Here is a 13333-nt window from a genome sequence, read left to right as displayed (position 1 = left end):
GGTTTGTTTCCTTCACTATTGTGCGTCGCTACTGCTCGCCGCCAATGGCCTGCCTCTTTGCAGAACGATGAGACGCACTTGCCCTCGCCGGAAAGACAACGACAGGTGCATGCTCACTGGCAAGCAAAGCAATATCCGTGGAAAAGAATACCATGTTGACGTTGGAGTCTGCAGCGCTGCTTCTGTGGCCTGATGCTGACATCATTGAAGTGCTTCCACGCTGCCCATGCCGTTATTCCCTATTTTTCGCAAAAGAGTAGATTGGTGGCTGATGAGGAAAAATGCATATTGAAGTTGTTCTTGACAGGCGCGAGGCGAAGTCATGGAATTGGCTTAATTAGGATTTTGATTTTCCACTACATTCGGAAGACGCCAAACTTCGTGTCGCCAGCTCTAACTTCGTTTCGGCCGGACATGGCAGCCCGCAAGCCCAGTCCTAGATATGGCCTCGTCTGTTGTGGAGGAATGACACCATCGTCCTGTTTATAGAAGTTCAGGTCAGCGTCAGAATATTTGCAATATGGGACAGCAATTGGTAGCTGGGAGGTGACTCACCCATAACCTCGCGCTCGAGTAGACAGCGTCACTCTCCTTCTCGATCCTCTCCTTCAGGCCCGTATCCACGGTCTTCCCCACTGTCTCCATCACTGCTGCCAGCTGTTCACCGCCCATGACACCAATCCTGGCATTGGGCCACATCCACAGGAACCTCGGTGAATATGCCCTCCCACACATGCCGTAGTTGCCAGCACCATAGCTGCCGCCAACCACGACTGTAAACTTGGGTACGTCGGCGCAAGCCACTGCGGTAACAAGCTTTGCGCCATTCTTCGCGATGCCTTCCCTCTCCGCGTCGGTGCCGACCATGAATCCGCTGATGTTCTGAAGGAAGACGAGCGGGATGCCCCGCTGACTACACAGCTCGATAAAGTGAGCCCCTTTCAGGGCAGAAGAGGAAAACAGAATACCGTTGTTGGCAACGATGCCAACCTGTTGACCGTAGATGTGCGCGAACCCTGTCACCAGCGTGGTCCCGTAGTCGCGCTTGAACTCTGCAAAGGCGGAGCCGTCGACAACCCTGGCTATCACCTCGTGAATTGGCAGGGGCTTCCGGAGATTGGTGGATGCTATGCCCAAAAGCTCTGTCGGGGAGTAGAGAGGCTCGAGAAATGATTCCCTTTGTCGTGGCAGGTCTGTCTTATGAGGCCAGTTCAGATTCCTTATGCACCGCCTCGCCAGCACGATGGCATGTGCATCGTCCACTGCCAGGTAGTCGGTCACACCCGAGACGCTCGAGTGCATCTTGCCTCCGCCCAACTCTTCTGCGCTGACCGACTCTCCCGTGGCGGCTTTGACCAAGGGCGGGCCTGCGAGGAAGATGTGTCCCTGCTCCTGTACAATGATGCTCTCGTCGGACATGGCCGGGACGTAGGCGCCTCCTGCTGTACATGGTCCCATGACGACGGATATTTGCGGGATCCCGGCCGCAGACATGCGTGCCTGGTTGTAGAAGATGCGGCCGAAATGATCGCGGTCTGGGAAGACATCGGACTGGTGAGGCAGGTTTGCACCACCGGAGTCCACGAGGTAAATACATCTGTGTGACGCCACAAAGTCAGAATGAGCTCGAGATCAAATCGCATGAATTTCCTGCACCGGAAGGAACAGATGGGAAGAGAGGGCCAGGCTCTTACGGTAACTTGTTTTCCTGGGCAACAGCCTGCGCCCTCAGATGCTTTTTCACGGTGATAGGATAGTATGTACCACCCTTCACAGTGCTGTCATTGGCAACAATAACGCATGTGACACCCTCCACGGCACCCACGCATGTGATGATGCCTGCGGCGGGTACCTCGGCCTCCGGGTACAGCTCATGGCCAGCCAGTCCGCCCAGCTCCATGAACGTGGTGCCCGGGTCCACCAGCGCCGTGACCCTGTCTCGGGGCAGCATCTTCTTCCTCGCCAGATGCTTCTCCCTTGCCTTTTCCGGCCCGCCCTGCTGGACCTTGCGCGTGAGCTCGGTCAGGCGCGCCATGGCCTCGTCCATGGCCAGCTTGTTCTCCTTGAACTCATCGCTGCTCGTGTCTATTGCGGACTGGATCGTGGAGATCGCCTGTGCCTGATACGGAGGCGTGAAGGTGGCGATGCCTCGCTTGCTCCCGTTCCCCGTGGGGAGTATGGGGACGGCGGGTCGGCGCTGGCATGGGAGTCCCGGGCGAGGACGAGGGTGGATCTGGATCTGAATCCGGGGTGATGGGCGGGCCAATCGAGGGATCAGGCCTGGTCCTGAGCTCCGAATTGACGACATCGTGCTCGAGAGGTGCTGCAGGCTGGTGATCTCTCTGCAAAGAAGGCGGGATCACGTTCGCTACAACAGCATCGAGGACGGGGATGGGCAAGGGAGAAGCGAGGGACAATTCCTAGATACTTTGCAGTGTGACGTTGAGGTCGACCTTCCCTGGACCTTGGTGCCTCGGCCCGCGTTTAAGCGATCTCAACCGCAATTGGAATCCGGGGACTACCTGCGATCTTGGGCCGAAGCAATGCGATGGCCAACAACAATAACCGCCTGTGAGCTCTTGGAACACGCAACACTTTCCTTGTCATGGAGCGTAACACAGCTTGATTTTCTCATTCTTCCGTCGACCTGCCATTCCTAAGCAACCATGTCGAGCACGAGAGTACTTGGCCGCCTGGCCCGATCAGCGCGAACCCTTCCCAAGGCTTCCTCGCCAGCAACCCTAGCTATCCGCAACAGAGCAGCAGCAGTACCCGAATACCGACGATGGGCATCGACCTCCAAGCACCCGCAGGGCTTCGTCGCCCCCACGCAAGCCGACCTCGAGGAGCTGCGCGAGCGCGTCCAGGAGTTCACCAGGCGCGAGATCAGCCCCGAGGTGGCGGCCGCAACTGACCAGAGCAACGCCTTCCCTCCCGAGATGTGGGGGAAGCTGGGCGAGGCAGGGTTCCTGGGGATCACGGCAGACGAGGACGTCGGCGGGCTGGCACTGGGATACCAGGCACACTGCATCGTCATGGAGGAGCTGAGCCGCGCCTCCGGGTCCATCGCGCTGTCCTACGCGGCGCACAGCCAGCTGTGCGTCAACCAGCTGCAGCTGAACGGCTCGCCGGACCAGAAGGCCAGGTACCTCCCGGGCCTGATAGCCGGCGAGAAGGTCGGCGCGCTGGCCATGAGCGAGAGCAGCGCCGGCTCGGACGTGGTCTCCATGCGGACCACGGCCAAGAAGGTGGACGGGGGCTATGTCCTCAACGGCTCCAAGATGTGGATCACGAACGGGCCTGACGCGGACTACATCGTCGTGTACGCCAAGACGGAGCCTGATGCGGGGAGCAAGGGCATCACGGCCTTCATCGTCGAGACGAGTGGGGCAGAGGGCTTTGCGTGCGCGCGCAAGCTCGACAAGATGGGCATGAGGGGCAGCAACACGGGCGAGCTGGTCTTCGACAACGTCTTTGTGCCCGAGGCCAACGTCCTCGGCAAGATCAACGGCGGCGTGCGCGTGTTGATGGAGGGCCTCGACCTGGAAAGACTCGTGCTCAGCGCGGGGCCCTTGGGCCTGATGCAAGCGGCGCTCGACGTGGCACTGCCGTTTGCGCACGCGCGGAAGCAGTTCGGCCAGCCCATTGGCACGTTCCAAGCGATCCACGGCAAGCTGGCCGACATGTACACCAAGCTACAGGTCAGCAAGGCTTACACGTACGCCACTGCGAGGGCTGTCGACGAGGAAGGCATTATCAAGACGCAGGACTGTGCCGGTGCGATACTGTACGCTGCTGAAAGGGCTACGGAATGTGGTCTGGATTGCATACAGGTGCTTGGCGGTATGGGCTACGTGGAAGAGATGCCGGCCTCCAGGATACTGAGAGAGTAAGTGTTGCCCACCGCTCGCTTCCTGACGCCCCCCCCCCCTTCCCAGCCATTGTGAGCGCTCGTGCTGACCTGCATGCCGCAGTGCAAAACTATACGAGATTGGCGCTGGTACATCTGAGGTGAGGCGCATGGTCATCGGCCGTGTTTTCAACAAGGAGTACGCAAGTTACTCGGTGTGAGTGACGTGGTATTGGTTGCGGTAAAAGTAAGAATTGATTCATGTATCAGCATGCACGGCGTTTAGGCGGGTTTGCGTTTCCTTCGGGCTATTGTGTAGTGACGGCCAGAAATCAAAACCCAGGCAGTCATTCAATTTTCTGAATATGGCTTCACGTGATATTGCCCGAGCAGGTGGTCACCCTCGACATACATGACCCCTCAGCATCGTCAGTGGTGTTTTACATTCCCCCAATCCAGCTCTATGTCGGCAGATCCATACTGTCATAATTATTGCGATTGTTGACTTCTGCAGCATGAACATATTTCTGCCGGCCAAGGTGGACTGATGCCAAGGTAAATGCGGGAGGGTTGCATGAAGCCACAAGAGGGACTGCCCATTCAGACGGAAGAGTGCATCTAGTGCGCATCTGATTATGAGCTCAGTGACGGTCAACGTGGATTTCGTGGCGAGGTCAAAGGTCGAATGAATCCCTAATGTCACTTGAGAGGTTCGAGTTCGTGCCCGCTTCCAGCATGGTTGCTTGGCGCCGACATATTTTCCATATCACCCAGGCTCTGCTGTGCGTAAAAGATACTCGTTTTTGTGGATCGTCTCTGAACTAGAGACTGGCTGTTGCATGATGCAGGAGTATGGGCCCTGACCGTGGTGCTCTGCACCCGTTATTGCTCGGTAATCCCCCCGGTCAAACCTCGCCTCCAGTACTAAATAACCTCTTTACTTTTGGTTCATGATTTGGACAAACTCGTTGACTATATCCAGGTTAGTCCCAAGCCTGCACAAGCATTCTTCTGCACTTACAATCTATGGTACCGCTCCCATCCGAGTCAGCAAAGTGAAGCATCTCGTCGATCTCAGCCTCAGTAAGGCTCTCGCCGATCGACTTCATGACCTGTCTGAGCTCATCCTTGGAAATGGTGCCGGTGTTATCGCGATCGAAGACCTGGAGCTCGTGGTCAGCCATGTTGCCCGTCAGGGCTTGCAGCCATGCCATGAAAAGCCCACCTTGAACGCCTCTCGGAGCTCCTGCTCTGGGTCCACATCCTGGACTTTGTGTGACATCAGGGCCAAGAACTCTGCACACCATCTGTTAGTAAATAGCCGGAGTGTATTTCACATTGGAATGGGGCTACATACCCTTGAAGTCAATAGTGCCGTTCTTGTCGACATCGACCTCGTCGACCATATCTTGGAGCTCGCCATCGGTGGGGTTCAGACCGAGGGAGCGCATGATTGTCCCGAGCTCATCCTTGGTGATCTCGCCTGTGAAACACGCCTGGTCAGCTCACGTACAATACGTTCGTTGCATGCATACACGGAGAATATGTTGGTGTTGTCCACCAGGTCTGAGATAGCCGCCAGAGACTGACCATTGCCATCCTTGTCCTAGAGTAAGGACAGATAAACCAAACCGTCAGTAAAAAAGCACACCTTGGCAGTAAGTGCGAGAGGGGTTGACTTGGGCGTGGTACTAACAAAAACCAAGAAAGCTTCCTTGAAGCTTTCGATCTGCTCCTCAGAGAGCTGCCCCTGGTCGGCCTGTGATCGGACGATGTGGTCAGTCAAGCAGCTGGGCCAGCGCAGAGCCTCAGGCGGGGTAAGAGGCAGGGCGTGCCGAGGCCTATGCTGGGGGGGTCACCACCAACCATGGTCAGTCTAGTTAATGTGTGTTGCCGGAAGTGGAAGAAGGAGGCTGTGCTGGAGCTTCAGGGAGGTATGCAGGAGACGGAGGCTGCTTGTATGTAAGGGAGGTATCTGGCCGTTGAGTCCGTCGAAAGAAGCTTGTCAACTATGCTGGCAGGCTGAGTGGGGTTTCCCTCACCCCACCCCATAAATAGTACGTCAAAAGTGGGCATCCCTGTTTCAGGGTGCTCCCGCTCATTCGTTCTCGCTTGGTCCTGGCCAGCCCACCGAAGCGGTCTCGGGATGTTGTCCGTTAGTGCTGTGCGCGCGACTGTGTGCACTCACAAACTCACTTTAACCCGTGTACAACCCGGCCAGAACACAAATACTCCCCAGATCTCAGGAATTCGTCATCTGAGCCGCACCGTCGACAGCATCGCATCACCAACATGTCTCGCCTTTGTGCGTGCAATACGCACAAGGAGAGATGTTCCACCTTGTAATTTATTTCCGAGTCCCAACCAACTCGTGCATCCTCCCAAAACGTCGTCAATGTGTTACAGCGAAAGACCCAGACGGGCTCCAATCAGGGGACTCTTGACGCGCCACCACTTGAAGGTGTCCGTTGAGCCATTCACATGTAGTTGTGCATGAGGATGTGATGAAGTCCATCCCTTGCACTACGTACGAATCTCAGCAATTCCACTCGCTTCGCGGTCAGGACTCGCAAGGCAGGTTTCTGGTCACGGTTCACGGCCCCTTCATCTTCATGGGTGAAATGAGTCGGTCGCACTGCTTTCAAGTGAAGACAGAGAGTTACCGAGGACCTCTTTTGCTCTTCTAAACTACTTCTACCGTATCTCCTTTTTGTACAGTGTTTCCACTACTCTTGTATGGCGGAACACCTGATTGAGCGTGCCCACATTGCAACTCTGCTACCTACCTAAGTACAGCCTGCCAACAGAGAAAGCTGAGATGCGTCCCATGACACAGTATACCCGCTTCCAAAGGTTCATTACGCACTCCGGATGAGGTATCTTCTTCAGTCTTGCGCAATGATGTTGTCAAATGTGCGGTTTCCGCAGTTGGGATGGCGGCATCTGAACGAGGTTGCATGCGTGCCCGGGTGTACCACTGGTGGTTGACCAGCATCTACTGGCTCTTACTGCAGAAAGTTTCATATAGTTTGAGATGAGATGCGCGTGGATGACCATATAGCATTTCTTTATCCGATTCTGACATGTTTCTTTCTGCCTGTTTCCTGATACCAACCACAAATTATCTTACAGTATTTCTCGCCCATTACATGTTCCCCTGCATAAAATGAAGGATATCTCTCAGCCTAAACATTACCTCATACCTCCTCCTGTGCTGGAAAACCTTCATGATATCTGTCACCCACTTCTTGCCGTCCTCCTGGGCGAGCCGTTTGTGGTCACCAGACCCCAGACAACCCCAGAAGCATTTGCAGAACGCGTCATCCAGCTTCTCCAGTTTGCTCAAGCTGTCTGCGCTGCCGTCAACATCGTATAGCTCAGCCTTGGTCATCATGAAGCCCTTCATCGCCGACATGGCCCACTTAGTGTCCAACCAGCGCTCCAGGTCATCGTCCTGCTTCTCGGCAAAAGCCTTCCTCGCCTTCGATTTTAGGTTGGCCATGCGGTCGGTTGGTGCCTGGTTAGCAGCATTGAAGAGCTGGCGCAGGAGCCTCAGCTCGCGGAAGCACCGCCTGGCGGCCTCCTCGTCGAGGAGGTCGAAGAAAAAGCACCACCGGTCCGTGATCTCCTCCGGGGAGCGCGCCGTCATGGCCGGCCGCTTGATCACCTTGTTCTCTGTCGATGCTTTCGGGGCTTCGGGTGGCTCGAAGCTCTCCTCCAGGCGGGCCGCGATGCTGTCGTACCCCGGCCTTCTCCTCTGAGGACCGCGGTGGCGCGACAGTCTCCTGGATCTTGTCGCACATATCCAAAATCTCCCAGACCATGGCCGCGTGCCGGGGTGCAACCTGTGCTGCCTCCCTGAGCTGCTTCACCCACTGCTTGTCGAAGGCCAGCCTCTCCTGTTCGGCCTCGGAGAGCACGACCCAGCAGTCACGGATGCCGAACCCGTCCTGGCCAGGAAGTCCAACGTCTCCTGATGGGCTGAATCGCCCCTTTGTGGAGAGAAGAATCTTGAGCTTTTCGGCCATGGTGCCCATGAGGTGAGTGACACTCTCCCATCGCTGCTCTTCGTTGCGCAGAGTGAGTGCGAGGCACAGCGCGAATTTCCCAGTCTCGTGGCCTAGATACTCCTCTGCCTGCCTCTTCAGCTCATCCGCGCTGAGGAACTCGTCCGCGTAATCAGCTTGCTCAAGCTTGTCAATGCTCTCCTTGGTGTCTTTGAGGTTCGCCTTGCAAATCTTCCTGATGGTGTCTACTGAGATCTTCTCCTTTCTCTTCGGTGGGCCCTGTTGTGTGTCGTGTGCCTTCTTGGTGGATAAGACACTCAGGCGGCGCTTCAAAGATGGAGCAGAAGCGGTGTCCCTGTTGGGAGACGGTGCTCTCCTGGCTGAAGATTCGTTGATACTCGAAAGTAGCGAAGAGATGCTAATCTGGTCCAATACTCCGGTTGGTTGCTGGTAGAGAACATCACCATGCTGCTGCAGAGCCCCTGAGCGACCGAGCTGGCCGCCGTGAATATTTTGACCTAGCTCAATCAGTCCCTGAGCAACATCCGGGTGCTTCATAGCCGCTGCAACCAAGAGCCGAACAAGATCGGGGTGCAGGTTGGCTTTGGGGTCGAAAGCCTGGATTGCTTCCGTGGCGGCAGACTGCGGGTTGTCGAGCAGGCGTAATGCCCTAATGGCAAAAACGAGCGAATCATCGCCCTCGTCTGCCTCATCGTGACACTCTTCGGAAGAGGGTTTTCGAGGCAGAGTCTCTGTAGCGTCTGTGGCGACGGAGTCGTTGGTGAGAATTGAAGCAACAGTTGCCATCGAGTCAGGCCGGTCTGCCGTCGGCAGCGACGTTGGCAGCTTCTCAAAGATTGCTGCCATGGTGCTTGTCATAAATATGGTCAAGCAAGTTGTGTCTTGGAGTTGGGGTATGGGAGCACAGCTCTGTCAAGACTATGCAGCAGATTGGGACGAAAGCAGGTGTTTCTAAGGAAAGAGACGACAAGATGGCCTTTTGAGCCGGTGCAGCAGGTCAGTCGACATGGTCGGCAATGAATAATGCCATTCCACGCAAGTCCATCATAGTGAAACGCCTCTGTGGGCGTCTCTTGTCTTGGGCCGCGCTCGACGTTGCTTGATTCGAGGGAAGGGTGTGTGAGGGTTCACTTGGCACAGGTGGTATGTGGAAGCGATCAACGTCTAAAATTAGGGTTAGGACGCTTTTCTCCTGGATTGAACAGTATCAGAACCAGGTCACTAGGAAACAGCCGACTGTTGCAAGATGCAGACCACGCCAGCACGGACAGCTTCTGGAACTGTTGTTCGCTGGTCCCCCAGTGCCAGCCATCGGAGTGTTGCATCGCCAAGAAATGCCAAATGTTTCGAATGCTAAGCAGAAACACTTTGGGCGAGGACCCCTGATGCAGCCAACGACAGTAAACCATCTCTACAACAACATCAGATGGTGGCAACCAGTTGTGAGAAATCACCGTAGAGCTGGGACAGCAGCCAAAAACAAATGTCGCGTACCTAGTCAATACGCGCTTGTCCCGAGGCGTGTTTTTCCTTCTCCCTTGGGGGGGGTTTTGAGGGGTTGTCAGCTGAGAATCGATCGATCACACGGCGATCAATTAATTCCGATACTATAGTCTTCAGCATAGTCGTCGTCTTCATAACCCTGGGCTCGCGTAGGTCGATTTCCTTGGGCTTGCTATCGTTACTCCAGAATGCCGAACATACACAGACATGTACAGGGAACCAAATGCCCCGGTATGCCGTACTTTCGGGAATGATATTGTCCAAAGCGCTGGACCTGCGATGCACTCTCCTGCAACAGGCAACCAGTGGGGCGAACATGTAACGCCGAGATTCGATTTTTCGAGTTTACATACCTTCATCACAAGCCCGGCTCGGACATTGTTCCACTTGTAGGCGTCACGTCGCCTTCTTTAGATTCGGACCTTCCTCCGTGGACTCTATGCTGGCTACGGTAATTCCAAATTTACCCTGCAATCGTTCACCTCAACCATTGCACTCACTGGATGTTTCCTTGTCGAGGTGATGTCGTCTAGGGGTAAGCGTACAAAGGCAGAGTGTCGGAGAGCGCCATTTTCTGCCTATGCATCCACGGCATGCCTATATGTAGTGCCTCTTCAATCAAATCAGCTTGGACCCTAATGCGGAAAGCAAAAATACTCGTGCCTCCCTCCTGGGGGTGTGTCCTGTATATGATGAATTCTGGGATTATATGATAAACCCAAAGTAGATTACAAGCCAGTAGTGAAGGAAGGCTTCTTGAATTGCTTCACGTGACCAATAAGCACTGGATCCATTGCTACCTCGCTCTTTTTAATGCGACATCGCTATGATAATGCGGGGAGAAGGTCTGAATGGCTCACGAAATGTGAGTTGCTACCTGATGTCGCCTGTAGAGCCTTGTAGGCATGCCATGGAAGAAAGAAGGAGCTGGAGTGGATATCAGATGAGAGTATAGTGAGATCAGGAAAGGACTTCCATGTGCTGACCATATTTTACTGAATTCGAGTCTTGTTCTCAAGGTTACCAGCAGTTGAAGAATGTACCTAAGTAAGGAAAAATAATACCCAATACTGCCACAGCCAGTAATTTCGTCTCGTCAATGTCATCCATGGATGCAACCGCCACATTAGGCATGAAATTCAACCTTGGCACAAGAATCCCGCCCTTGCTGTTCTTGAAGACCAAAAATAATATTCCTCTCCTGGTGAACTCAACTTGTTGTTGGGGCTATTCCGCCTTGCGCTCCCCAACCTCAGACTTTGTCTTCTGCTGAGATTCGCCTACAACACTGTGCTGGGAATACAACGGAACACCCCAGGCCTTACCAACGACAGCTGTGCCAAAATGCAATAAAACCTGAAAAAGAAAATGTGACCTAGCAAAATTTATTCCAAGCGAATTGTCCGACGACACAACGGCGCGGCTGCTGTGCTTTAGAAGCCAGCTTCATGCATGAGCTTGAAAACAATTATGTCGCCACTAGAATTTTTCACGGGATCTTCCTGAGGAGTTGCGTGTCAGAGGCAGGTTCCGAGGCTTGAGAACCAATCCACATCTGCGTTCACACCACTTGCCTCTAGAGCTCTTTGCCGTCTACAAAGCCACTAACCCAAAGACCTGAGCATGTGTACTCAACAACACGGTCTACTCTAAATTCTCTATCTATTCACAGCGGCTCTGCGGGACTTTTTACGAAACACTGAAACATCTTCTCGTGTCTCGAGTGCATCCCGTCTCGGCGACGCGGGAGCGGGCTGGGCTTGTGCTTGGCCACGTACAATACGGACATCAATAGATCCTTCACTCAAGCCATATGTGCGGCGATGGTCACAGAGGAGATAACAAATGCTGCATAATGGGGTTGATCGGATGAGTAGAAAGGCAGAGTGCGGGAGTCGCACAGCCCAAGACCGTGAGAATCTGATACTTTCTGCTGCCATAGACTATTCCCGTGAGTGCTTCGGCCGTAGCTTATCTAGTTCTTTAAACTCTTCGGAAGCGTTTAGGAAACAGAGGCTCTAGACACTGTTCTGAGAGATATGTACTAATTTAGAGTATTGTGTCACGATACCCACTACAGTGGCCGCTATATAAACGCCGCAGCTTCGCCTGCGGCTCGTAGACTTCTAGCTTTCCTTCTTTGCGCAACAACAAGTTATCATTATGGCTCTCTAGCAGCACCGTAGCATATTGCATCTTAACAGAAACGTAATTGGATGATGTCCTCCTCAAGGCTAAAATCTAAGTGAGAACGTCGAATCACCGCTACATAATTGGTTTGCCTTTCCTTGTTGTTCTCACACCTCTGTCCCCGTTTCTTGCTATCATACACGGATGTAAATGACGAGATCATTCAATGGGTTCGTGCTTTTAGTGTGCTAGTTAAAATGAATACTTATTGCTGTCTGTCATGGAGACAGATTGACACGATCAGCCTCGGCCGTGAAACTGTGACTCAAGTTGATAAGTCTGATTGGTTGCGAGATTGATTTGAGTAATGGTATTAATATTCTCTCAGGTATGTTGTTTGGAAATCTTACACTCGCGCTTTTTGCACCACCCCGTAACCCCGACCGAAGACAGTAAAGCATGACAAATATTTGTAATCAGGTGGGGCCGTACCTTAAGACGTCACGGCAGCAAAGGGGTAGAATTCAGTATAATCTCGACATAGCTCGCCGGCTCATGAGGTTCAGGAAAGCACAGCAGGGAACACCACGCGCGAGATGACTACAGCAAGGCTGGCCACTGCCTTACTCGCAAGCATGCCGAAGCCCTTGATTTTCCCAGCCATTACCCAGCACAGATCCACGGTGATCATTGCTCATGGATTTGGTGACAGTGGAAATGGATAGTAAGTGAGGGCGCAAGGGTCCTACCCACCCCAGGTTTCTCTCACGTGCACAGTACTCACACGTACCGCAGCGTCCCCATCGTACGGAACTGGCAGGAGAGCGGCCTCTTCCAGGACACAAAGTTCATCCTTCCAAGCGCCCCAGCAATCAACGTGACATCGGTGAGCGCCCCCCCCCCAACCAAGCCTCGTCAGAATCAACACAGCCAGTGCCGCTGACAAAGGAGACCCCAACAAGGCCGGCGGGCGCTCCATCCCAGCGTGGTTCGACATCCGCGGCGAGCGCGGCCCACAGGTCACCTTCGAGACCCTGACGCAGTAGAACAACGACGAGGAGGGCATGCTGCGCAGCCGGGACTTCTTCCTCTCGCTCGTGCGCGACGAGGTCGAGAGCCACGCCGTCCCCGCGTCGCAGGTCATCATGGGCGGGTTCTCGCAGGGCTCCGTGATGGCGCTGCTGACGGGGATCACGGCGGACGTGCAGCTGGGGGGCGTCTTCTGCCTCTGCGGGTACCTGCCGCTGGCGGATGCCGTGCGGGAGAGCGGCCGGGGAGGAGGGGCCGGCAAGTTCCCCCACGCGAGGGAGGGGACGGGCATGGAGGTCTTGATGCTCAACGGGGAGAAGGACCCGATCATGAACCTTGATTGGGTGGGGAAGTCGAGGGATATCGTCAAGGAGCTTGGTTATCACGTCGACTCCAGTATTGTTCCGTACGTTGTGATCCATACCCTCTGCTCGGACATCATGCCTCGCGCGCAGCTTGCTGACTTGTTTCACCATCCGATGAAGTGGCCTCGGTCATAGCATCAACCAAGAGGTACTCGAAAAGGTGGCGGCGTTTATCAAGAGGGTTCAGGAGAAGGGCAGAGGTAAGCACGACGAGCTGTGAACGCTCTGACGCTCGGGGAAAAGCGTACAATTGGGGCAACCTGTTTGAAATACCCCCAAGCGCAGTTGAATCCAAAAGTATCGGTCGCAGGGCGTTGAAATGTCACTTTAATTTCATGCTAGAGCCGAACCTCATCAAGATGTAACTCTTTAAAACCCTCTTCGACGATCCACGACCTCCCCTTCTCAGGCGTGTACAACGCCTCACA

The 13333-nt window shown here is 54.4% G+C and overlaps 4 protein-coding genes across 4 annotated transcripts; 2 read left to right on the top strand and 2 right to left on the bottom strand.

Annotated features, from left to right (window-relative positions):
• Positions 1-356: 356 nt before the first annotated feature.
• INS49_001805 (uncharacterized protein) lies at positions 357-2308 on the bottom strand (the record flags this gene model as incomplete). Its single annotated transcript, XM_043162626.1, has 3 exons — positions 357-479; positions 556-1597; positions 1695-2308. The coding sequence occupies 3 exons, from the start codon at positions 2306-2308 to the stop codon at positions 357-359; spliced, it is 1779 nt and encodes a 592-aa protein (XP_043031132.1).
• A 358-nt stretch (positions 2309-2666) lies between these two features.
• Positions 2667-4071, top strand: INS49_001804 (uncharacterized protein; the record flags this gene model as incomplete). Its single annotated transcript, XM_043162625.1, has 2 exons — positions 2667-3889; positions 3975-4071. 2 exons carry the CDS (start codon positions 2667-2669, stop codon positions 4069-4071), a joined length of 1320 nt encoding a protein of 439 aa, XP_043031131.1.
• A 397-nt stretch (positions 4072-4468) lies between these two features.
• On the bottom strand, positions 4469-8724 carry INS49_001803 (uncharacterized protein; the record flags this gene model as incomplete). The annotated part of the gene is made up of 8 exons (XM_043162624.1): positions 4469-4479; positions 4872-5013; positions 5076-5146; positions 5208-5333; positions 5441-5456; positions 5502-5609; positions 7047-7517; positions 7594-8724. The coding sequence occupies 8 exons, from the start codon at positions 8722-8724 to the stop codon at positions 4469-4471; spliced, it is 2076 nt and encodes a 691-aa protein (XP_043031130.1).
• Positions 8725-12146: 3422 nt separating this feature from the next.
• INS49_001802 (uncharacterized protein) lies at positions 12147-13125 on the top strand (the record flags this gene model as incomplete). Its single annotated transcript, XM_043162623.1, has 5 exons — positions 12147-12235; positions 12307-12397; positions 12474-12530; positions 12558-12946; positions 13026-13125. 5 exons carry the CDS (start codon positions 12147-12149, stop codon positions 13123-13125), a joined length of 726 nt encoding a protein of 241 aa, XP_043031129.1.
• Between the last annotated feature and the right edge of the window lie 208 nt (positions 13126-13333).

The sequence above is a fragment of the Diaporthe citri genome (genome assembly GCF_014595645.1).
Source record: "Diaporthe citri strain NFHF-8-4 chromosome Unknown scaffold_1, whole genome shotgun sequence".
Classification (NCBI taxonomy): domain Eukaryota; kingdom Fungi; phylum Ascomycota; class Sordariomycetes; order Diaporthales; family Diaporthaceae; genus Diaporthe; species Diaporthe citri.
Note: the sequence above shows the minus strand (reverse complement) of the source record. Positions and strands in the feature narration are given on the sequence as shown.